The sequence below is a fragment of the Phascolarctos cinereus genome, unplaced genomic scaffold (assembly GCF_003287225.1).
Source record: "Phascolarctos cinereus isolate Bilbo 61053 unplaced genomic scaffold, phaCin_HiC Scaffold_4;HRSCAF=312, whole genome shotgun sequence".
Lineage (NCBI taxonomy): Eukaryota > Metazoa > Chordata > Mammalia > Diprotodontia > Phascolarctidae > Phascolarctos > Phascolarctos cinereus.
In genome coordinates, this window is record NW_027555847.1 from 454,072,263 (window position 1) to 454,098,095 (window position 25,833).

Consider the following 25,833-nt stretch of genomic DNA (forward strand, 5'->3'; position numbering starts at 1 on the left):
TCTTTCCCTGAAGGGAGGTTAGAATCTTCACCATGAGATGGATAATAGTGGCTCACATTTATAGAGTGCTTTAAGGTACTACAATTCATCTAGCCCTGCCATGTAGCTTGTACAGATACCACCATACAGACGATCATATTCTCCCATTGTAAGCTTTAGCTTTTCACTCACGAAGGTGCATATGGCAATTTTCACAGTGGAGTTAGTTCTATGACTTCAAAGTACTGAGTTAGAGATGGCTTTTTGCAGCCTCTTTGTCCTACTCTCCCCTTACTGACCCCCAGATACATACAGAATAGAAATATGTTAAACCTTTACATGCTGTTGAAGTGACCGTGTCCTCTGCCTATCCAAAATTGTCTTAGTCTTACATCTTCAAGGGTTATTGAGGTATTGGTTTGCTTTTGGACTGGGTCAGACAGTAAAACTGTTATATCTTCAGTTTCATAGGATCATCTATTTAGAGCTGTATGGAATCTAAGAACAATCATCTCATCTACAAATGAGGAAACCAAGGTACAGAGAGACGACATGACTTGCCTAAGATCACAGAGGAAGTGATAGAGGCAGGATTTGAACCCAGGTCCTCTGACTACAAAGCTTTTACTTTTTGTTGACTATGTGGCCTTTCTAATTTCTTCATCACTTACTCTGTTCTCAGGTATCAGATCACCTGCTGCTTATTTTAACTGATGCTGTCTCTAATCACTGTCATCAGCTCTCTTCCTCTAATTTTCTTCTTGTTTCTTCTGTATGCATCTTCCCTCATTAGAATGTAAGCTCTTTGAGGGCAGACTGTCTTTCTTGTAGCTTGTCTTTGTTCTCCAGTGCTCAGCACAGTGCCTGGCACATAGTAAGTGCATAATAAATGCTTGTTTCTTTTCTTCCCTTCTTCTGTCTGGTGCTGCTTCTCCCATGCTCCTTAACTTTTGGGAAAAATAGCCATGACCAGCCAAATGCAGCACTCCCTTTACTTTCTTGAGTGAACTAAATAATCACAGTGCGTTGATTATAGTCTTCTTTGCTATAGCCTGTTTTGTTGAGGCCTATGAGTTTTATTGTTATAGAGTTTATTCACTTATTAGACTGCTTTTGGTTTCTGGACTGTGCTCCAAAAAGGATACTCTCTAGATAGTTGAAGTTCATTATAATGGGATTTTTAAGGGCTGCATGAAGAGGATTCCAGTTTTCAAAACAAAATGAAACATAGGTGTGGTTTCTTTCAAAAAAAAAAAAGGAGGGAACCAAAAACTTTTTTAAAAATTTCAGCATACAATCAGAGGTGAATTTTGAAGTACAACCACCTCTGACAGAATAGTACTCTGACATAAATTCACACCAAGATGTATTTAATATCAGGTCTTTTTCTGAGAGGATATTTTGATGAGATGGTAATCCTATCATATGAACCACTTGAAAGGGAGGGTAGTAAGGAGATGTCACATAGCATGGTAGACACCAACGACAAACTGCCCACTTCACGTACCAGGGCAAGCCCTTGTTCCCAACAGTCTCCTAAATTAAAAAGGGAAAAAATCGAGTAAAATAATGATCTGTCCATTTAATGCTAATATGAATGAGACGAAGACCACTCAAATAAATAACACCAATATTTATGGTACTTGGTTTAACCCTTTCACTTAAATTTTGGAATATAATTGTAAATGTAAAACACTTATAACACTTTAGATTTAGAAAATATTTTCCTATGAGAAGCTCAGAAGTATCAGAACTGTTTCTTAGAGATTTCATGGTATTGTAAGTTTTCGAGCTAGAAGGCACATTTGAGGTTCTCTTTCCCAACCCCCTTATTTTGCAGCAAATGAAGCTTCAAGAGGTTAACTAACTCTGAGGCAGGATTTGAACCCAGGTTTTCCTGATTCCAAATGCAACACTCTATTCACTACATTGGAACAGGCCTTAGAGATCATCTAGTTTAGTGCTTCATTTAACAGATGAAGAAACTGAGGCAACAATAGGAAAAATCAGTTGTCCAAGGGAGACACAGGTAGTATGTCTCACAGCTGAGATTTTAACCTAGCTCTTCAGGCCCCAAGTCCAGCATTCTGTCCACTAGGCCATATTCCACTTCCAGAGTTGTAGGTATCAGGTTATCAATTTAAATACGTGGTTGGAAGTCTGGTACATATCTTAATGGGGTATCTCTCCCACTACACATCTACATTGAGGCAATCCATTGGCTATACAGAACACACAATCTGAAAGCACACAAAGTCTGAGGAAAGATTGTATCATGGTGGTGACAAGGGTACCTCTATGATGACTTCAAGGATATTACTGTCAAAAGGATTCACCTTTACCATGGTAGGTACTTGAGAAATATTGAATAAATTGAAAAAAAAAACCCTAACAAATGAAAGAGTTTACATTGAACAACCCACCCTTCTACTGGAAGTCACATGGCCAGAACACAGACACTGAAGACTGGGGATAGCCCTAGGCAACGTTTTGAAGGAAGTGAAGCATGTTTTTGTCTCCTTCCCATCTCCTTTTTCTCTTTCTTTTCCTTAGTGTGCCTTCCTACAGTACCCCATATCCTCAGTCTGTACCCTGGTCTCCTATGACTCACTCTGTATTCTGGATTTACTCTGCCAATTCCATGAAGTAAGTACCTTAAGCACCAGACCTATCTCTTATCCTGCACTATATTATTATTTCTTCTGTGTACTATTTCCAGCTAGCTGCCATATTTGAAAAATCAGATAAATGAATCCCTAACAATCTGATAACAACATATTATCCCTCTAAAAAAATTTGCATTTTAATAGATGAATCCAAGTAACCACAATTCTTTAACCTAAAGAAATGAAACTTCATTGGCAAAATTTCAGCCCCTTGTGGGGCAATGTTTTAGGGTAGCAGAAACTGTCTAGGATAGAACCCTGGAATTCTGACCCTATCTTCTACTCTAATGTCAGGACTAATTTTTTTTTTCTGGTTAAATAGAAAGAAGCCTAGAAGTAGGTCTACATATTCTTGAAACAGTGTCTTTTCCTCCCAAAATATCATTTTTTTTTATCCACAAGAGAATTATAATGCATACAACAATGCAAGCAACCATATTTCATGCCCTTTGGATTTATTTTGTAAAAGAGGAGAATGAGGCCCAGAAGAGTTTGCAGAGGTATCAAAGAATCAGTCTTTTAGAGACTGAGACCTCTCAGGCCATCTAGTCCCTCCTGTGCCTGAATGAGAATCTGCTATACAACACACCCAAGTCCATACAGCAGCCTCAGTTTAATAACTTCAAGTAAAATAGAATTCACCACTTCCAGAGAAGTCCATTCCACTTTTGTATAGCTCTGATTATTAATCAACTTCTCAGTCAACAAGCATTTATTGAGCCCCTAGTAGGTGCTTGTCACTATCTTAGGCCCTGGGGACATAGAGGCAAAGGAGAAACTGTCCCTACCCTCCATCAAATCTCAATGGAGCCAGGAGCAATAACTCGTATAGCTGTATATAAGTACACAAAACAGATGTGAAAGAGATAAAGTATAATTTGGGGAGAAAGGTGCTAGCAGCTAGGGAGAACATTAAAGACTTCATTTAGAAAATGGCACTTGAAATGAACCTTTAGAGAAACTAGAGATTATAAGAGGCAGAGGTGAAGGAAGAGTAAATTCCAGGCTGGTAGGACAGCAAGTGAAAAGGCACAGAGATAGGAGGTGGAGTATTGAGTATGAGACTCAAGATGAAATTCAGTTTGACTGGACTGCGATGTTCTGGAAAAGAGGTAATTGTAATGAGACTGGAAAGGTAGGTTGGGGCTAGGTTGTGAAATACTTAAAATTCCAAGAGAGGAGTTGACATTTGATCTTAGAGGTAATAAGGAAAAATAGAAGCCGTTGAGTATACATGGTCATGTATAGGATGACACGAAGACCTAGAGAGCCACACGTGGCCTTGAGGCTGCAAGTTCCCCACCCCTGCGACTATCTTTGCCTCCTTAAAAAGGGGGTGCCCACCCAGAACTGAACCAAACATAATAGATACTGCTTAAACAAGATAAAGACCAGTAAAAATATCACATATCATGTTCTGGTCATTATGCTTCTTTTACTGTAACCTAAAATTTCATTTGCAATGATATTACATGTTTGACTCATGTAGAACTGGAACTTCTCTAATATCCCCACTTTTTTCTTACGTGAACTTATATGTGGGCATGTCTTTCCAATTAGATTATAAGCTCTTTACAAATAGGAATGTTTCATTCTTTGGATTTTTATCTTCAGTGGCTATCATAGTGCCTAACACATAGGTAGGTGCTTAATAAATGTAGATTTGCTGATTGATTAACTGCTGTCTAGTTACATCTCCTATATCTTGTAATTGTAAAGTTAATTTTTAAAAGCAAGTATAGAACTTGACATTTATCCCTATGAAATTTCATTTTATTCAATTTGACTTCACGTCCTTTGTTGCCTGTCCCTCCCAGGTTATGTCATGTGCACATTTGACAAACTTATTATCAATGTCTTTATCCAAATGATTGACAAAAATGCTAAATACCACATTTCTAGGACAAACCCCTAGAGAACTCCATTACAGATCTCCCTCCCCATTCAGATCTAAGCATTAATGGTTACACTTTGGGTCAATTCATTCAAACAATTCCCCATCCACCTAATTGTACTATCATCTAACTTCCATATCTACAGCTTTACTACAAGAATAACATCAAAGACTTTTTGAAGCACTGCTAGCAAAGTTAGTATTCAAAAGAAAATCTAAACTCTGAATCAACATACAAACTCTGAATAGTAAGTGGAGGTTTCTTGTGATTCTATGGGTAGCTAAACAGGCCCAGAGAGGGAAAGTGCCAGGTTCATCCTGGGAGTCAGTGGTACAGCTGGGACTCAGGCTTAGATCATCTGACACCTTATTTTGGGCTTTCTTTGAACTACCTTGAGTTTCTTTTTTTCCTTGGGAATTCTGCAAATACTGCCAGATTCTGAGAGAGACTCATGAGCGGGGTGGCTTTAAGGAAGAGCTGTCTAGATAGAATGATTATTTCTTTGCCACTATGAAGCATAGCTCTCAATTTATGTTATAGCAATTGCTTGAATGGAATGATCCTAGAACCACAGAATTTCAAAATTGGAAGAGGTGTCAAAGAACAACTAATTTGCTTAGCATAGCACCTGACACATAGTAGGGACTTAATAAATGCTTATTGATTTGATTTAAACTGAGGAAAATTCCTCTTTACAGCCAACACATGGTCACCAAACCTTTACCTAAAGACTTCCAGGGAAGAGGAACCTTTTAGCCCTAAGGCAGCTCATTTCACTTTTGGATAGTGCTAATCACTTGGAAGTTCTCCCTTAAGTAAGAAGAATATCTCATATTCCTCAACTCCAATTAATATAATTAACAAGCCATTCTACATCCTGATATCTTTGCCAGGTGAGAATGCCTATTTGATCTCAGTACAGAATCAACCAATCAAAGGTGTAAACTAGGTGTGAACAATTCCTAGACACATCCATTGAACCAACCAATCAATAAAAGGTACAAACAAGTCTTTAATCCATTTGGGAGAAATAAAGCACTTAAGTCATTGAATGAAAGCAGATGAAATCAAACAGGAAATTTCTTGTGGTTGGTTGAAAAGAATCAGTCACTTCTAATGGGTCTTAGGATAAAGGCAGCAAGCCGGTTGGGAATCAGGATCCAAATAGTAAGCCAGCCACTGGTTAGAGCAGCTCCAGGCAAACCTCTAAGAAGAAAATCACCTGAGGGGAGGAATTTCCGTTTCCCACCCAACATTTCCTCCATCAGGAGAAAACCTTGTGAATTTCAAAAGTTTGGAAGATTTCAGCTCCCCATAAGCTTTAGTAGCAGAGTTCCTGGAATATCAGTGGTTGATGGAAAACTCTGACCTGGGAGCTGAGGACAAACTCAATATAACAAGGTAAGGCTAAGCTTTAAGGGCACCCATTCTCAAAGCCCAGCAGAGAGCTATGCATACCTCAGGCAAACTTCATGAAGACTCTGCAAAGGATGCAAATGACTTCCAAAAACAGGGACTTGTGAGTTATTTCCTTGACACATGTGTACTGTAATTTTGAGCCCAATTTCCCCTGGACTCTGTATGTACTGGGAAAGTATGTACCAGACTCTTTGAAATGATGTTTTTAGCCAAAAATAAATATCTCTTTGTGAAAATTAATCAAATCTGGATTGCTGGTAATCAATAAGGAATATATTAGATGGGGCTCAAGAGCAACAGTACCAGAAACATTCACAACCCCTCAGGATTGTCTCCAGAACCCTAAGGAGGGAAGTACACAATTAACTGCTCTCTTAGGGACTCTGACAGTACAATCCCAGGTTAGGAAGTAGCCTCCAGGTGGGGTACTAAACTTAGATACAGCTTAAATTTGCATCTCTATAGCTTCTAATCATTGTTCCCAGTTCTTCACCCTGGAACCAAGAAAAATAAGTCAAATCCTCAATTACCCTACATTCTTCAAATACTTTAAGAGCACTCTCTTGTGTTCCCCAAATCTATTCTTCTGTAGCCTAAGTATCTTTCAGTCTATTCTAATGTGGCATGTTCTCAAGGTCCTTATAGAGGGAAGCTTCTCACCACTGCTCTTATCACTTTTTTTTTTTTAAGGAAGGTGAAGGCTGTAGATGGCTGCTATCACTGAGACCAATTAACTTGGACCAAGGGTCCCCCCCCTGTTTTAATCTTCTTGCCTGTTCTCTCCTTCAATTTCGGGACTGGACTGGATGAAAGCATGCATTGCACAGTGTGGTGGGAAGAGTACTGCGTATAATTAGAGAGCTTGGATTTGAGTTCTGGCTCTGCTATTTACTGTGACCTTGACTTGGTTACTTCTCACCTCTGGGCCTCATTTTCTCAACTTTTAAATGAAAGGTTTTAGGCAAAATGATCTTTAAAGTCCCTTCAATCCCTGAGAGTCTATGATAAGTAGCCCTGAGCTGTAATTCATTAAGAAGATTTTTTTAAAGTAAAAATTAATACCTGATCACCTTGTCTTCCGTCAACCTAAACTACATGGTAGATGAAGTTCATTAGTAGTTCATATACATATGTGCTACACTAGACAGTCAATCAAACATTTTTCTGAGCTTCAGATTCAAAAAAGCAGCTTGAGAAAGTCCTTGGCGTGAGGAATTAGGAAGATTATCATACTTACTTGAATAACACCCCTGCTTTTTTTTTTTTTTACTACTAAAAATGGAAGAGGGGGGATAGAATTAGGCCTTGATGATATCCTGACAACAGAAACTCAGACAGTTCTTCCTACCCGTCCAGGAAGGGTGAATAGCTATCTGCAGGCCCCTGGATAATAAGAATTTCAAAGAGAACTGATAATCATTTAAATATAATAGGATTATACTGAAATCGCCTTGGATGAGGTGTTCAGGCTATTTAACCTCCTAGCAACTAGTGCAGACTACCAACGACAGCTAAGATATTTAGATTTTCTTTTCATTATTTCACGGGAAAAAAAATAGTCCTTCTAGATATCATGAAACTCCTAACTTCTCTTCTTGTCTAAACTTTGTCTCAACACCCCCACCCACACACCCATTTATTCTCCCCACAAATAAGTGGAGTATAAAGGACTGTTAGAACCTTTTTACATTCACACTTTCCCTTTGAGTAATTTGGGGAAATAGTGTCTACGTGAAAACATACATGCTGGATGACTTCTAGAACCAGCCCCTCCCCCAGGCTTGCCTAGTTAACTAACAGGGACTGTTGAAAGCTTTGTATGGTTTGAATAATCCCACCAAAGTGCTGAAAATAGCCAATTAAAGGGGGTTTGTTGGTGATGAAGATTATTCTTTTGGGTCCAAGAAACTCTTCCCAGGTGTCACAGGAGGAAAGGACATCAACATTTATATCCACTGTGTCCTAACCTGTTGCTACTGAGGAGTCTTTTGAAACTGGAGACCTAGCTCTAGGGCAAGCATGGCTACTGTCTTATAGGAGCAGGGGCAAAAAAAGAGAATAATGTTAAGAATGATTAAATGCTAGGTCTGCTACTGCATCCTTAGAGGAATGTCGAAATAGATCTCATTATCTTTCTTTCTCAACCCACCCCTTTTCCTAACTTCCTTTTTTTTTTTTTCCTGGAGCAGGCACCACCATTCTCACAGATACCTACACACAAAATCTAGGTGGATAATCATATATGTACTATCACTTGTATCTAATCAGTTGCCAAGTCTTGCAAATTTTACATCATCAGCATATCTCCCATTCATTCCCTTCTCTGTACCCATGCTACAACCATCCTCTTCTAATTCTGTATCACCTCTAACCTAAATTACTGCAATTAACTCAAAAGTCAGTCTCCCTTCAATCTTTCACCTTTCCAATCCATCCTCCACACAGTTGTCAAATTGACTAGATTCTAGTTTAGACAGCTCTAACCACATTACTTCCAGATTCAAAACTACTATATTTGGCATTTAAAGTGTTTCACATATATATATATGTGTGTGTGTGTGTGTGTGTGTGTGTGTGTGTGTGTGTACATATATATATATATATATATATATATATATATATATATGTCTACATTCCAGCCAAATTGATTTACTCACTGCTCCACTGGTGACAATCTGACTTTGGGACTTTAGAACTTTTGCCTTATTTCGAGTCTCATTTCAAGAGCCCCCCACTTCAGGAGACCTCTCCTGAATCTCGCAGTTATTAGTGACCCTTAGAGTTACAAGCTTCTTAGGGAAAGAGATTGTTTTACTTGTACCCCCAGCACCTAGCACAGTATTCAGCACACAACAGGTATTGAAATGATAGCTGATTGAGTGCAGTATGACACGCTGCCAAGAAATTTTATCTTCTGAAGCTCAAGGAAAACTCCAGGACTTGATCCCCTCCTCCCCCAATCTTGATTGTAATGGTCATATCCAAAGATAATGCTCTTTGCCTACACAAAGAGGGATCCCTGCCCCCCATCTCCTTGTCTGGCCAAAAGAAGCCCATACTACTTGATAGAATAGAAGAATACCTGGGTTTCAGGAATAGAATTAGAAAGTATAGCCCACCGGTACATACTGAGAACCACAGAGAAGTGTGGAAAGAATGGCAGACAGGAAGAGATTAGAAACAAGCTCCTTAAGCTACCTGTCAGAAACAAGGTAGGAGTAAAGAGGACAATTTATTTCAGAATTGTAGTCATGGGGATGGCTATAGCTCTTTGGTACTTAATGGCTCATCATTCTCAGGTTTTTCTTTTGTCTTTTTCATTCTAAAAATATACTTTGTTTCATAATATTGCAAACTGTTTGCAAGTTGGGAGACAGTATTGGTATTCTGTGAGAAGGAAATGACCACAAATCTTGCAGGAAGTGAGGCAGAGGTTCAATATTCTCTATTTCCATCCCAAATAGCAGAAAGAGTGACTGATAGATCCCTAGATGGGAAACATTGCTCTAATTTGGTTAACAGAAAGTATTAAAAGTCCTGCAATGCCTAGTACCTTGAGCTAGTCTGTCTAGGTAAATCTTTTTGTGTGTGTGGGTGGAGGCCCAGGGTCACACAACTAGTAAGTGTCTAAGGTCAAATATGAACTCCTGTCCTCTTGACTTCTGGGCTGGTGATCTATCCACTGAGCCTCCCTTTCTACCTTCCTTCCTTCCAGGGCTGTCTCCTGTCATCCTGATCTATATCTTGCCACTGGACTCAGATGACTCAGGAGCAGAAAGTGAGGCACAGCCCTCCCTCACTTAAATCCAATTCACTTGCATCTCCCTGATGTCATGGTCCTCTTCAAGAACAAAGGGCAAACAACAACAACTAGGTAAATATAATGCATATAGAAAGAAAATCTTGGGTTTTTTTATCCTTAAAATTGGGAGCAAGAGGTTGCAATTGTGGTTGTGAGTTGAACATTTTCACTTCTTCTGGAAACTTTAACATCACTAAATGAGGCATCTTAGTAAATTTAAACTAGCCTGAAGAATGCCTACAGCAAGAGGTGGCATACCATAATAGAAAAATCACATGACAAGATAGTTTAAGGAGATTGTTTTCAAGAATCAAGCCTGGTCTGGCCAAAAAAAAAAAATTCACTGATGTAACCCACATTTGCCAACGTTGATTTAGTTTTACAGGTAAGGGTTTGTTTCTTTTCCTTAAATCTCTGAATGGTAGATATACCAACAAGTCTAAACGTCTTGTAATTTCTCTGTTACTATTTTACAAATCAAGGAAAATGAAAGAATACTAATCCATCCAAAACAGCTGTTTTGATTTTAAAATAACACTCTGTTTTTAAGTCTCTTAAAATGTTTTAGAGAAAAAGTTATATCAACTGATGCAAGTATGTCTCAAGTTCTGAGTGCTACATGAACCAATGAAACCAGGCATTTTTAAGAGATGTTTTTTTCTTAACCAAATCTTTCCAGTTCCCTATACTTTTACTAATCATATGAATCTTGTGAACTGATGTTAGTGCTTATTAAAGGTTTGTGCAAGATCTTTAAAGATCTTTAAGTCTCCCTGGGGACTCAGGATATTTGCTTATACCCTGCAGGAAAGGGTTTCAGAAATATACCTGAAATCAAATTAATTGTGTATGAATAACTGACCCATAATATTTAATTAAGTATATTTTAAATTTTCCTCCATTTAAAAATGCTTTCACACAAATAATGAAAATAATAAGTCTCAGTTAAACCATCTTCAGGATATGGGCAAAAAGAGTCCAGATAATTGAAGTTTTAACCTTTTTTGTTCTCATTTTCTGAATAGATATATTACAATGTCATCTTAATATTACCAGTGAAAAAAAGAATATAATATTTGCTTTTGGGGCTGAATTTTCATTAGTTCTCCTTTCTCACTTTCTTTAGTTCTAACCTGATTTCTTTTATGCTCTGTGGATATAATGCAGGGTTAATTTTCATGGCTATAAAAGTTGGAAACGTTTTAGGGTTTTTGGAATGTATCCCAAACTATGGTTACTAATATATTCTTATATGTTTTATACTTACTAATCTGGTTGTTTAAATATTTATATCATTAGTAATGTTATAATTGCAAAGGACATATCCTGGAATAGGAGATAGAGAAACCAGCCTCAGAGTCATGAAGATATGGTGTCAAGGCCTGCCCCTGAGACATGCTGGCTGCACCGCTACAAGTAAATGACTTAACCTCCCAGGATCTCTAGACAACTCTCAAAGCCTATAAATTACAGAAAAAGAGTTTATGATTTGCATAAGTAGTTCCCTACACCATAAAATCTCATGTCTAGATAAAAAAAAAACAGCAAAATTAAGTCTGTTCTTACAGATATTATGATAGAAAAGCAGTTTTAGTGATGAGTTCATTTAATTGAGGTGATATCAATAGGCACCAAAATGGGAGTGGGGTGGGGAGGATTGCCCAAGTATGTTATATTTGTTCAAAGTAGATATGGTCTAAATTGCACTGAAAATTTTTCAGTTTGGTCTTTTTGTTTTTATTTCTTCAGTCACCATACACTAACAATTTCTCCTTGAGTACAAAATGAAACAAAAATTTGTACCAATGCAGTGTGATCACTTTAAGTTGCCAAACCAGCATTAGCTGCCCCAGAAGTATAATCTGTCCAGAATTAGGTAGCGTGGTAGTTAGTCTACATTAAAAATAGTGCCTGAATATCTTTTATGTCTTCCCCTGATTCCATGCTGCATATACATGCACATAATCAAACATCATTGACTGGGCCCTCAATGCTAGTGGGAGAAAATAATTTGAAAGGAAAGCTAGCAGACAGTACAAGCCCTCAAGAATCTGGACAATCTGAAGATTGAACAGTAAATGCAAATGATATATAATCACAAGTAGGAAAAAAACACCATATATAAAGCTAACAACAGTTATACAGAGATATTCAAAAGTATTGAACAGGTGGAGTACAGAAAAAAAAAAAAAGAATAACAGACCTTGAATGATTGGAGTGGTCAAAGTCCTAGATCATTGAGTCAACAAAGGGTGAAGAAGTAGAAATGAGAAATAAATTTTTTGAAGAAAAAATGAATGTTTATTTGAAAAATGTGATATAGAAAAAATTGCTTGAACTTAGTTAATAGGAATGGATGTGAAGTAAAAGTGAAGGAGGGATTCTTATATTAAATAATATGTAATTATATGACATGTCATAATATCATTCTTATGTTATACATACAGTATTATATATAAGAATCTCTTTTTTATTTTTACTTAACATCCATTATATAATATATGTAGTGAATTATTGCCAATATATAAAACCAAAGGCTAGTCTCCAGTGGGTAAGTGGTCAAAGGACATGAACAGCTTTCAGAAGAAGTACAAACTACAACTATAAGAGAAATTGTTCCAAGTCATTAATAATGAAAGAAATGTGAGTCAAAACAACTCTGAGAGTGAAGCCACACACCCATAAAACTGGCAAAGATGACCAAAAAATGGGAATAGTCAATGTTGGAAGGGTTGTAGAAAGGCAGGACCACTAATAGAGTGTTGTTGGAACTGTGACTTGGCCCAACCATTCTGGAAAGCAATTTTGAACTATGCTAAAAAGATGACTAAAATATGTGTACTCTATGACCCAGAAATCCCACTGATAGGCATTTACCTCCCTCCCAAGGAGGTCAATATTTAAAAAATGGGGAAGAAAGAAATGTGTCATAATACTAAAGTCTTTACTGCAGCACTTTTTGTGGTAGTTACAAAGTAGATGCCCATCAATTAGGGAATGAATGGCTAAACAGATTGTAATACATGAATGTAATGGAATATTACTGTACTATAAGAAATATTGAATATGATGAATAAAGAAAAGCATGAAAAACTTATCTGAACTGATATAAAGTGAAGTAATCAGAATCAGGAAAACAATATACACAATGACAATAGCTATTTAAATAGAACAACAACAAACAAAATTGAATGTTGTGGAAATATATATAATCTACATACTCATATATATGTATATATTTATACATATACATGTCTCACAAATGTTGTTTGGTGAAAACTTCAGTATGGAACATTGGAAAAATAATAAGATCTGGAGTCAAAGGATATAGATTCAAAATTTGGTTTTGCTTCTTATTATCTGCACGACTTTGGGCAAGTTACATAACATCTCTGAGCTTTGGTTTCCTCATCTGTAAAGTAAGGAGGTTGGACTAGCATCTGAAGTCATTTCCATCTCTAAATCTATGTTTATATTATTCTATGAAACACATATAGCTCATCCTTTTCATCCTAATTGAACTAATTGTTTTCACAGTGTCAGAATTTCATCCTTCAGCACGTATCCTCTTTCTAGAACCAACTTGATCTGGTGATTATTTAGCTCCCATAGAAGATAGAAGTAAAGGCAAATAATTGAGGATGAATAAAAAAGTGGCATTATTCTGCAAGAGTAATGTCAGGAACCAAAGAATCCAGAATGAAATGAGGCTAAGGATTTATATTAAGGACAGCCCTAAAACGGCTCTACTAGCCTTTTGGAGCTAAAAGCCTATTTGGAATAAAAGGAAGACTTAAAAAAAGAGCTCTTGGTGAGCACAATAGTGATCATGGATGATGAAGTGAAGGTAAAAAAAAACTACTTTACTCCTATTTTGCTTCTGTTTTCTGTACTAAGAGTCATCTTCAGATTGAGAAATAGAGGACAAAAATGTTTAATGAGGAACTGAGACTCAAGATGTATGAGTTGATGAGAGCATCTAGCTACTCCATGATGAATTTAAGCTACTAAGTCCAGAAAAACTGCATCTCAGAGAAATTAAAGATTTTTAAATGTGGGCTATTTTTGAAAAAAAAATTTTCAAGAATAGAAGAGGTTTTTTTTTCTTTAAATAAGGCTACAGACTAGCAAATGTTGTCCCTGTTTTCACATATGTATTGATTTTGTTTTTGGTTTTTGGTTTTTGGTTAGGCAATGGGGTTAAGTGACTTGCCCAGGGTCACATAGCTACTAAGTGTCTGAGGCCAAATTTGAACTCAGGTCCTCTGAATCCAGGGCCAATGATCTATCCACTGTACCACCTAGCTGTCCCCCATGTTTTCAAAAAGGCAAAGAAAGTAGACTTCAAATTAGAGGTCAGTGAACTTCACTTCAATTCCTAGTAAAAGATGTGCATTGAAAAGGCATGGTTTGTAAGAACTGAAGCAGTATCACTGTAAGCCAACATAGCTTCACCAAAATCAAATCCTATTGGATTAACCTCATTTTGATGTCGTTGTTGTTGTTGTTTTAATAGAATTTTTAGCCTAGTGTGTCAGGAAAATTATTTAGACATGTCTATACACACACACACAAATGTAGATGTGCATGTATAAATATAGATATAGATATAGATATATGGGCATGTATATCTATATATGTTTTATTCACATGAAATATTAAAATTTCTTGTTGTTGCTCTTGGATTAATTATGTGGATTTCAGAAAAACATTTGATAGTCTTTTCCATGTATATACCTGGAGGCAAAATGAAAACATATGATATGCATAGTAGTACAATGAGGCAGTCTGAGAAAAAGTTGCATTACTGGGCCCAAATGATATGCATCAATTTTAAATTGGTAGGATTCTTGCAGAGTATCAAAGGACTTTTCCCTCTTGTTTTATTCAATGAATGTTTGTTTAACAGATGAACATATAGCTGAAATGCATATCAAATGTGTGGATGACCCAAAACTGGGAAGATAGCTAACACACTGGATCACAGAATAAGGATCCAAAATGTTCTTGACAGACTAGAACAGTAGAAATTCAAAAGAGACAAGTGTAAAATCATATATACACACATATGTACATATGTACAAGTGTATATATACATATACATGTATATGTGTGTATGCATATGTACACATGTATGTATATCAATGGATTAAATTAAAGTTATAGATGGTATACGTATCAAATATATGGATGATACAAAGCTGGGAAGATAACTAGCATATTATTTGAATCATAGAATGTGATTAACCAACTTGATATTTTTGACAAACTAGAATGGTAGGACATGAAAGTATACAAACGTATTTGTACAGAATTCACTGACAGATTCTCTTTTCATTACATAGGCTGCTTTTGGGGTCAAAGTCAAGTCAAGTCAACAAGCACCTCTTCTGTACCAGGTACTGTGCACTGCTCTCGAGGAGCTCATAGTCTTTGCAGAAGCTTTGGAAAATTCTTCTTTCTTTTTGACTATCTCATAAATTAGATTATATATAAAAAGTCCTTTAATACATATAAATGATAACTTATATAAAAACTTTAGTGTAACTTCCAAAGTGTCTTCTATTTATGTGTTTCTAGCCTCTGGCAAAATTGTAAAGATGGCAAAATTTGTTTTTGATTCTTTCAACTTCTGCTTTCTATGTCTTTTCCCATTCCTTTTCTCTCTTCCTCAGGTACCCAGTGCTGCCAAATTCCGCACTGTTACCAAAGGGAAAAATCTTAGAAACTTATCCACAGGAAAATGTTGTGTACTTAAGATATTACTACTTCCTGGAGCTTGCGCATTTAAGGTAAAGAAAGAGATGATGCCCATGATAATCATTAATACAGAAGAATGAATCATTTTAAAAATATAGGATTTCAATCATCAAAGGAGCTGAAATTTTTGATGGGGATATTTGCAAATGCACCTGAAATCACATAACTAACTGTGAATGCCATACTTCATCTAGGTGGAAGGCAGATCCTGTTCAGATAAAGCCCAATTCAATCTTTTGAGGCAACACGTCTTTTAATAATTTCAGGCTAAGCCAACCTTTTTTTTTTTTGCTTTTTGGTGAGGCAATCAGGGTTAAGTGACTTGCCCAGGGTCACACAGCTAGTAAGTGTCAAGTGTCTAAATCTAGATTTGAACTCAGGGCTTCTGGACTCAAAAGCCAGAGCTCTATGCACTGCACCACCTAGCTGCCCCAAGCCAACTTTTACAGGCAAAAAACCTGTCCCTAAATCTGGGTTACCTTATATATAGGTGAGACCAACAACAGAGTCTTCCTACCTTGGGTTCCAATCTGTCTCTACTTTTATGCACATTTGAGGAGTTATAAAGATCCCATTAATCCTTATCCATGAAATAAGCTACCAAGGAGTAAGGTTATTTATCTCCAGATTCTGCTTGGGAAGATAGTGTGAAAGAATAACAGCTGGGAAGCATTCTGGGCAGTAAACTATAAAGGAATTTACTTGGGTCAGATTGAGGGGTAAAGAAAGGGTGGTGAGAAATTAACACGTTTTTTCTTTATCTCTTTGCATTCCCATTGTTCTTTCATCTCCTTTTTGTACTTTCCCCCCCTTTTGGCTATTATCCCCACTAGCATATGGCTGAAGCTTTTAAGCTGACAAAGATCTGGCTGTAGTTTGCCATTTCCTTCCCCAGCTCATTTTACAAATGAGGAAATTGAGGCAAACAGGGTTAAGTAACTTGCCCAGGGTCACACAGCTAGTAAGTGTCTGAAGCCAGATTTGAACTCAGGAAGAAGAGCTTTCCTGTCTCCAGGAAACCAAAATGGGGTGATGAAGAGTTGGATACAATTTAAACAACTCAACAATAGTAACAAAATGTTGTTGCACCCCCTTCTAACTGCCAATAATAGTCCTAGGCTAATGATTACAATAATAGAAAATATATAGGAAGTCTCTCCCTAGAGAACTCAGAAAAATACTCTCCAAGTATCATTCATTCATGAAGGTGGTCCCTACCACCCTACATTAATGGTGATAAATTAATGCGCAGCTTACATAGCTAGAGAATTTCAGAGTTGGAAGGACCTTCAGCAGCTATCCAATCTCTAACAAACAAAAAAAAATCTTCACCGTAGCACATCTAGCCTTTGCCTGAAGACCTGTAAGTGAGAAGGAACCCACTAACTCCTGAGGCAGCCCTCAGGTAGTGGGTTAAAGTTGCTTCCTGCTATGTAGCTACAAATCTATGCTACTTCCGTAGAATCATCCTTCCCCTCACCTCCAGTGTCCTAGTTTTGTATACAGGGTCATGAAATAGTGATTATTTTTCTATACTTCATTAGGGGATAGTCATTCACTTTGCTTCATAAAACCTCTTTACCCCTACTTTGTCCTGAATTACACTGACAATTCACACAATATGAGTCTTCTGACTCTTTACTTCACTCTGCCTTCTGCTTGAGCGTGGGTTCAGCCTGAAAGTGAACTTGACGTGAAGCATGTACAGTAGAGCCCAGAGAAACCAGCTGTTATGGAAGCAGGTTCGTGGTCGTTCTACACATACCAGCTCCGCCTCACTCCACTCTGGGCCAAGACCCTTTCATCAGTGTTGGGCCTGGTTAACATATGACTGAATTGCATCACTGCACAGCATCATAGCACTAATTTGTAATAATGAGTAGTGAGTGATTCATCCCCTCCCCCTGACCAAAAGTGGAGTGACAAACCAGAGAACTGAGATAATTATTTTTGGCAGCATATTTGCCTCAGTTCCCCAAATGTCCTCTTTAGGAAGGTGTAGAGACAAAGTGCTTTACTAATTCTGATTACAAAATCACTATCTTTAAGGTAATATTCCCTAAACAAAGATATAAAATGATCTACAGCATGGGGGACGGGTCCACAATCAATCAAGAAATATTTATTAACCACTTACTAGGTACTAGCCAGCTAGATGGTTTAGTAGATAGAGCATTGGACCTAGAATCAAGAAGACTTAAGTTCAAATCCAGCCTCAGACACTTACTAGCTGTGTGACCCTGGGCAAGTCACTTAGCCTGTTTGCCTTAATCCACTGGAGAAGGAAAATGGCAGACCACTCCAGTGCATTTGCCAAGAAAACCCATTGACAGTATTGGTGTGCTATTGTCCATGGGGTCATGAAGAGTTGGACATGAATGAACAGCTGAACAACAACAGCAAACCAGGCATATGATGATGCAAAATAAGGCAAAAACATAGTCCCTGCCCACAAGGAGCTCAAGTAATGGGGGAGACAACACATACATACATCAGTATGCATAGGGTAAATACAAAGGAAATTAATGGTGATGTTAGATAGGATGGCATTAGAGGCTAAGGGGACCTGGAAACATTACTGCAGAAGGTGGGTTTGAGCTAAGTGTGAAAGAAAGGCAGAGCCATTAAGAGTCAGAGGATGAGGGCAGAGTAAGAGCACTGCAGGCATGAGGGGAAACCAGTTTAAAGACACAGACAGAAGATGTAATGTCATGTATAAGTAACGCAAATAAACTAGGAGAGCTGCATTGTACAGTGTGTAGAGGGGAGCAATGTGTTAAAGAATGTAGAGATACTAAGAGGCCAAATAGAGGTGCTTGCACTGAATCCCAGAAGTAATAGAGAGCAAGTGGAACGTATTGAGTAACATGGTCAGAACTACACTTTAGGAGAATCATGTTGGTAACTGTGTGGAGGACTGATCAGTGCATGGAGAAAACTTAGGAGAAAACTAAGGCAGAGAGACCAGTTTGAAGACCAACAGCCCAGGCGATGAAGACCTGACATAGGGTGGTGGTCATGGGAAGGGAGACAACAGGAAGTAGGCAAGAAATACTGTCAAAAAAGAAATTACAAGATTTGGCAACTAAAAATGAAGATGCCAAGCTACTTCTATTTTTTGCTTGTTTGGTAGGAAGGTTGGGAGAAAAAGGTAAAGAGCATTGTTCTTTTCCCATAATAATCTATAAATTAGAACCTGATGTTGATTGATACATATTTTATTAAAGAAATTAACTCCAAGGAGTGGGTAGATTTAGTAAATCTATGGTAGTCACATTTTACTGCGTGATTATATTATTTACACATCCTAACTGAAGAAATGAGGATTGAGAAGGAAAAGAAAAGATCGTGAGACATTTGAGGATGGCAGGTCTTGGACAGATACTATAATGATAGAAGAAAATCTTTTCAAATATCAGCAAATAGTATGGGACACTGCATGCCTCAGGAGAAGATGGAAAAGTGCCAACAGGACATGGGAGACGGTAATACTCCAACAACCAACTTCACCTAGCTTTACAATTTGACATTAGGCTAAATCCATTATTTTGCACATACATACACACACAAATAATTTTACTGCCACTCTGGACTGGGTAGAGTAGGTTACCTATGCCTAGCATAAGCTTTTATCTTCATCTATATGTACGTTGATGTGTAAAAATTCATACATGTATGTGTAAAGACACACTTCTATACTTCTTGTTGTCCTCTGCCAACAAAATTACTCCTCCCAAACTTCTTAACTTGTCTGTTTCTACATGGGTCACCACTATTCCTCTAGTCACCCAAGTTCTCAGCCTAGTAGTTATGATTGATTATTCATTCTCCTCATGCTAAGTTAATCAGTGCTGTCTTGTGAATTCTACTGACTGCAATGTATCTCACAGTTCACCCATTCTTACCTCACTCATGTTGTCACCACTCTCGTCATTTCTAATTTGAACTTGCAATAACTTTCTAATTAGTACTTCTCCCTTAATTATCTCCCCTATTTTGATCCATCCTCTGCACAGTTACTAAAAGGTAGATTTAGTGCACGAGACTGACCATTTCACTTCCCTGCTCCAGAATTTCCAGTGGGTTTTCCTCTAAATGTAAACTCCATTGTTTAACTTTAAAAACCTTTTACATTCTGCCTTCAGTCTACCTTTCCAGGTATATTCATCTTCCTGCACTTATATACTTCAGCCAAACTGGCCTAATCATTATTCCTTGTACAAAAGTCTTTCTCTCATTTCCAAATCTTTGCACATACAGTCCCCCATGATAGGTATGAAGTCTCCTCTTACCTGTTGGGATGACGAGCTACCTTCAAGGCTGAACTCCAGTGCCATCTCCTGTAAAAGCCCTTTCAGGATTCCCCTCAGCTGGTAGTGGACCACCCCACCCCCTCCACAATTATTTTGCATGTTTTGTATTTGCTTAGCTAGGCTATTTAGACCATTTCCTCCTGGTGTGATATAAGCCCCTTAAGGTCAAGGATTGCTTTTGTCTTTGTGTCTCAAGTGCCTAGCACAGTGCCTCATATATGGTAGGTGCTGAATAAATGTGTGTTGGATGAATGAAAATTATAAATAGCATTCCTAGCACATGACACAATATACTTTCTGCCATTTGAAAAAAAAAAGTGCCTGTACTGAATTAGCTGTTTTATTCTATAAGGGCATATTATAGCAAATGTTTCATTTAAAAAAACAGAAGTAGATAAAAGGATCACAACTAACCAATTACATTATGATTTTTAAAAAACCAATAATTTATAAATTGCTATTAGCTGAGCATCTATTCATTCTGTATACTTATGTGCAAGTATTAGGCCTACATATACTGTCCCATGATACAAAATATTATTTCAACATTCTTCTTATCTTTGGACATAATAAAATAAATAATTTGAATTACAATTTCTTTTTTTTTTAAATCCAGATGTTGGAATTAAATTTCACACTATATTTCAACCTTGAAATGAACATAAATCTGAAACTAATAAAAATGACAATAATTTCTATAGTTAGGTTAATGTTTAGCAGCAGAGAATAACTTTTGTTTATCTCTGAAAACAGCTTTCTTCATCTAAATAAATGGCTGCAATAAGATTAAGTGAAACATGTTTTTGGTTTCTTAGATGCACAGACATATTCCAATTTCCTTCTGCACAATGATTTTTATGCAAATATGTGCCACACAATCTCTTGACCTCGTTAGCCATCATACCGGGACAATGACAGTTCAATAATTGGAATGGCACATATCTGGTATATTTGATTTTGAATTACAAAGTTAGACATAAACCTATTGAAATGAAAATACTTGTGATTCCCTGTTAGTTCTAAACTGATCAGGTTATCATTGTTTCATATTAGAAAAAGCAAATAAGGCAGTTAGAGCTAATTGCGCCACTTTGATTTCTTTTCTTACATTCTTTCTCTAACGCACCTCCTCTCATTCTCTGTTGGTCCTCGATTTCTACTTCTTAACCCTAGTTCTTTCATCCATAACATGGATAATGAGAAAACCCCAAAAACATTCCTTGGGGGAATGCTTCACTATAAAGTTACCTAAGGATTAAATCCCACTTGGGCTTCTTTGCTCATGATAGAGACAATCTATGCATTTTCACTATTCCCAGTTGATTTAAAATACAAATATGCAAACAGCATTATGGAATCCAGACAGACTAGTCTGCTTCACTTCTCTCAAATAGCAAGAAAGGGGGGAAAGGGATGTAATGGAGCACTATACTGTAATTAAACTTTTGATTTTGAAGGAGAATATCGGTGGATACCTCACTTTAAAAAAAATACCATAGGTTCAGCTGAAGAGCAGGTGCTGCATGGTATTTGCATTTCCTGCATAGAAAGGAAGACCCACCAGCTGACCATGAAAATTCTTGACCCCAACCGACAGAAGGCTGGACTCTAAATCCAACCTGGAAAATATTTCAAGAGCCTCCTTTGTTCTTTTAGTTTAACTATCTAGAATTGTGCATTTGTTATTACGTTTTTTTTTTAATTGGGCTCCTTGGAAACGTTTGTGATGATTTGTGATATATAGAACACATGATTGTTGTTATAAAAATAGATTTATTTTGTGGGAAAACATTTTTACTTATTGATTTATTCACTAATTAAATATCTTAGTGCTGGTTACATGAAGCTTACTCTAGTAGGGACTGTAGGAAAAACAACAATGGGAAAATTAACAAGACATGATATCATTATGCTTATGTTTGCTATTAGATGCATGCAACCAAGTTTAGAAAACTGTTAAGTTGAAAATACTCGTGCATTAAAGACTTAAGAAATTCCTAAACATAAAATAGATTTACTAATGAAGCAGAGTATATTTCCATACTTGGTACTTATCCATTTTATTTTAAATAAATTCATGAAAAAGTTGAAATTGAAATTAAGGTGACTTAATTCTTTTTGTATAAGTTTTATTTCATGATTCAACTTTGTTTCATATTAGCTTTACCAGAGGAAAGCTCACCTTGGTCGTGTTATCTTTTTAAATTAGAAAAATATAATGCTTTGTACTTCAGAAAGTTCGACCATAAAATGAAAGCTTTTTTTCTTAAGGAATGTTTGACCAAAATTGCTTTTCCTTTTTAAAAATGTAAATAAGTAAACTCAAAGTAAAATATTATTGCCAAAACCTGAATACGGCTATGCTTGGTTTTTTTTTCTGTCATCGTTAGTAACAGACATAAAGGTATTCTGTTTTTCAGCCCATATGGAAAGATCATCAACACTTTCTGCCTCTGGGTCCTTTGCCAAAATACCATATCCCACATGCCTTTTACCTTAAACATAAAAGAAAAGGTGTTTTTTCTGGTCAAATAAAGAAATAATTTTTACTAGCATGCGTCTAATGTTTAAGCTGCCTAAATCCTGCCAAAGACATTAAAACACCATCTGTAAAACAGATTTTCATTAAATTGATCATTTTAAAGTTAAGCAGCTAGGCAGATGATGCTTTAGGACTAACCTTTAACCTTTAACCTCCTTAAACTAGAATTAGGTCACACACTTCTTTTAGGAAATACCACTTTAGTTGGAGAACAGGAGAAGTGATCTATTCAAATTGAACTGACAAATTATAGTCTTTATAGTGTTCTAAATCAATATGTTGTCAATAAGAGAAAAAGTAAGAGTAGTCTATTCATAGCTCAGTATTTGCCTTTAGTAAATACCGATTCTCATTTTTTTCTTTAAAATTTAACTAGCTAACTAATCTGGTATGTGAATAGCATTGTGAATTCGGCACCTAAACTCTAATGTAATTATAGATCATCAAATCAAAAACTACCTTAAGTCTAATTTTGATATTTTATCCATATTTTCACTTACAAATTATTGCTTTTTTGTTATTGTCCAGATTATCTCAATTAAAATTAATATTACTTATCAACCAATTACATTTTTGGGCACAAGGCAACTAAGCTTTCTGTTTCTATTGTCCTTGATTTGCTTGACAATGACTTCATGTCTGGCTGCCACACAGAGCTGCCATCATTCAAAAAGAGAACAAATTACAGTGGAAAATGGCATCCTTAAAATGGCGTAGGTAGGTAGAGATGTCTGGATGTATGCAATGTAGGGACAGAGGGACAGTTATGATGATACACACAGCACCATCACTAACACTGAAGCTTTCTAAACCTGGAAAACTCCAACTTTTCTTCCTGATAAATGGAAATGCACTTAGTTGCTATGGAGCGCTCCCCCCCCTTTATTAATAGTTATCAAACACTTCTTGTTGGTTACTGTAAAAGATTATGGCTTAATTTTCTAATACCACATTTTAACAGTCTGACTACAAGGGGTTCCCCCCCCCTAAAAATCCACAACTGAAACTGTGTTCACTAGAAGGAAGATTGTACCCTTCCCTCTTCCACTCCCTGCCACCCCATTGGCATTACCATATTAAGAAATGGCACCTGAATGATATAGTAATAAGAAAGTTAGACGTTTTCTTTTAAAATAATAATAAAATTAATAATACAGGAGGGCAAGACTATCTTTTGTTTTTACTTTGAAATATTGTGGAAAAAAATTTATCTTAGTTATTTTTCTACCTGACAAGCTCTGATTTCCCTAATAGCTTTGAAATCTCTGCTTGCAAACAGTTATCCTCTTTAGCTCTTCATAGTTGGTAAACATTCAAAGACAACAGCAAACTGTCCCTGTAGTGAAATTTATGAAGGCAACTTCTACAAAGAATGGTCAATGACTGTAAGAACTATTCACTCCTCTCTAAAATGAGGAGGTTGGGCTAGCCTGATCTCTGAGGTTCCTTCCAACTTTGACATTCTATATTATTCTATCTAACTAAGACACCTTCAAAAAATTTTAAGAAAAAAGAAAACATCACCATTCTTCCATTCTTCATGCTTCCATATGATATTAAGAAAATGGAAAATTTTACACATTTCCATCTTATGTGCCAAGCATGTTAACTTAATTGTTAGAGGAGCTAGCTGCTTGAGTGTAAACACAGTTCATGAATATTCTATATGACTCCAAGGGCCTAGAGCTATTATTTATACGAAATTAATATTTTTCTTCTCCTAGGTATTCTGAAGATTTTAATAGTTCAAACTAGCAATAGAAAGACATTTACAATCAAACTTTCATCAACTAACCAAAATCACTGAAGTGTAATACAATTCCTCCTTTGTATTTTGTTTTTAATATCATAAGCTTAGGAAACTTCCATCTTATGCTGAGGCCTTCTTCCTTCAAGTACTGTAAGCCAAGTCTAACACTTTCATTCCTGATCTGCAAGGCACTGATATAGAAGAAAAGATGATACAAATTCAGACACTAGGTCCATACCACCATGCATAGTATTTCTACCTCTAATAAAACTTCAGATGAGGAGAAAAAAAACTAGCCTCATAAGTAGAACTAAACCAACAAAATTAAGAATGTTTGTAGCCAAGGTAGAAGTCCACAGTTTGTCCCCTCTCGTGTTCATTTTAAAAATATGATTTGAAAGTGCGTAGGTATTTTAATCAGTAGTTGAGTCCTGATAGTTTAGTTATCACTGATTTCTAGTATAAATCAATAGATAACACTTGCAAAATGGATTTTGTAATCATATTCAGAGCTTGTTACAATGACTAATGGTTTGCAATATTTCCTGAATTTTAATATCCTCTAGACAAAAGAAGTTTTTAATAAGTTACAAAGTTATTCATCATGGAAATGGATGTGTTACATTTGTATATGAACCAAGACAATCAAGCCAATCCAGTAAACACACTGCAGAGAATAAATTACCCAGTAATTAGGGTTTGGAAAAAGTCATGACAAGTTGTGTAATATATGGTGTTCGTAACTTGCACATATTCATCACATCTGCATAGTCTTTTCCAGTAAAGATAAAAATACATTAGCCACAATCTGAACATATTTATTGACACCACACCCTTTAACGTCTGCAAAAAAAAAATAAAATAAGATAAAATAAAAAGCATGACTGACTTTGGACAGAGGCATGTGAAATGATGACAATGTTTACTTTTGAACACTTTCTAATAAAGCTCTGTGAGAGTATGTTTACTCTGTGTTACTGTGAACACAGAGGAGAACAGTCATGTTTTGATAGATTATGTTTGTCAACAGGCTTATATGCCAAAAGATGATGTCTTCCCGACTCAGAACATGGATTTTCCCTTCTACTCTCCACCCCCACCTTGCTCTCAGTCAATAAATATCTAGCTAACAAAGTTACTGCAAAAAAAAAAGAGGAAGAAACCATACAAACCCTATCGCCTATAAAACTATATGGAAAAGCCATTTTATCTTGGGAAGCTAAGAATCCAATCGGTACTAAAGGAACACATGTAATTGGACATAAAATAGTTCTCTTGAACAAATTCTTCAAGTTCCATGTACCATAACTAAGAAGTATGATTTTAGTACTGTTAACCAGAAAACATGTTACTCCATCCTTTAATTTGTTCTTTCCTTGAAGGTTTGTGCTGCAAGCTTTGAAACAGTTAATTTCTTTCTCTACTTTGTGCCAACTGAAATGGATGTCACTGCTTACCTTGTATAGTTTCAGGGCTGCTTCGTGCCTGTGATTGGTGGTATGTAAGCGCAGTTTATCCACACTGTTGGTGTAGTAGTCACAGGCGTTACATTTTAGGTGAACTGGGTTGCCAATGGCGATACACTTCAGCCTCCACTCATTCGTTTTGCCCCCTTCTTTAATGTGGGCCACCAGCTGATATTTCTGCATATGTTTGTCAGTCTTGCAGTGAAGCTGAAAGTTGGCTTTGAGCTGAGTGTTGTAGTTA

General features: G+C 36.6%; 1 protein-coding gene across 1 annotated transcript in view; it reads right to left on the bottom strand.

The window, feature by feature from the left end:
• ZFHX4 (zinc finger homeobox 4) overlaps positions 1-25,833 on the bottom strand; it is a 227,282-nt gene that overhangs the window by 173,932 nt on the left and 27,517 nt on the right. Inside the window, 1 exon segment of the mRNA XM_020973940.1 lies at positions 25,584-25,833. This exon segment is cut by the window's right edge and continues 253 nt beyond it. Coding sequence (XP_020829599.1) covers positions 25,584-25,833 — 250 coding nt within the window.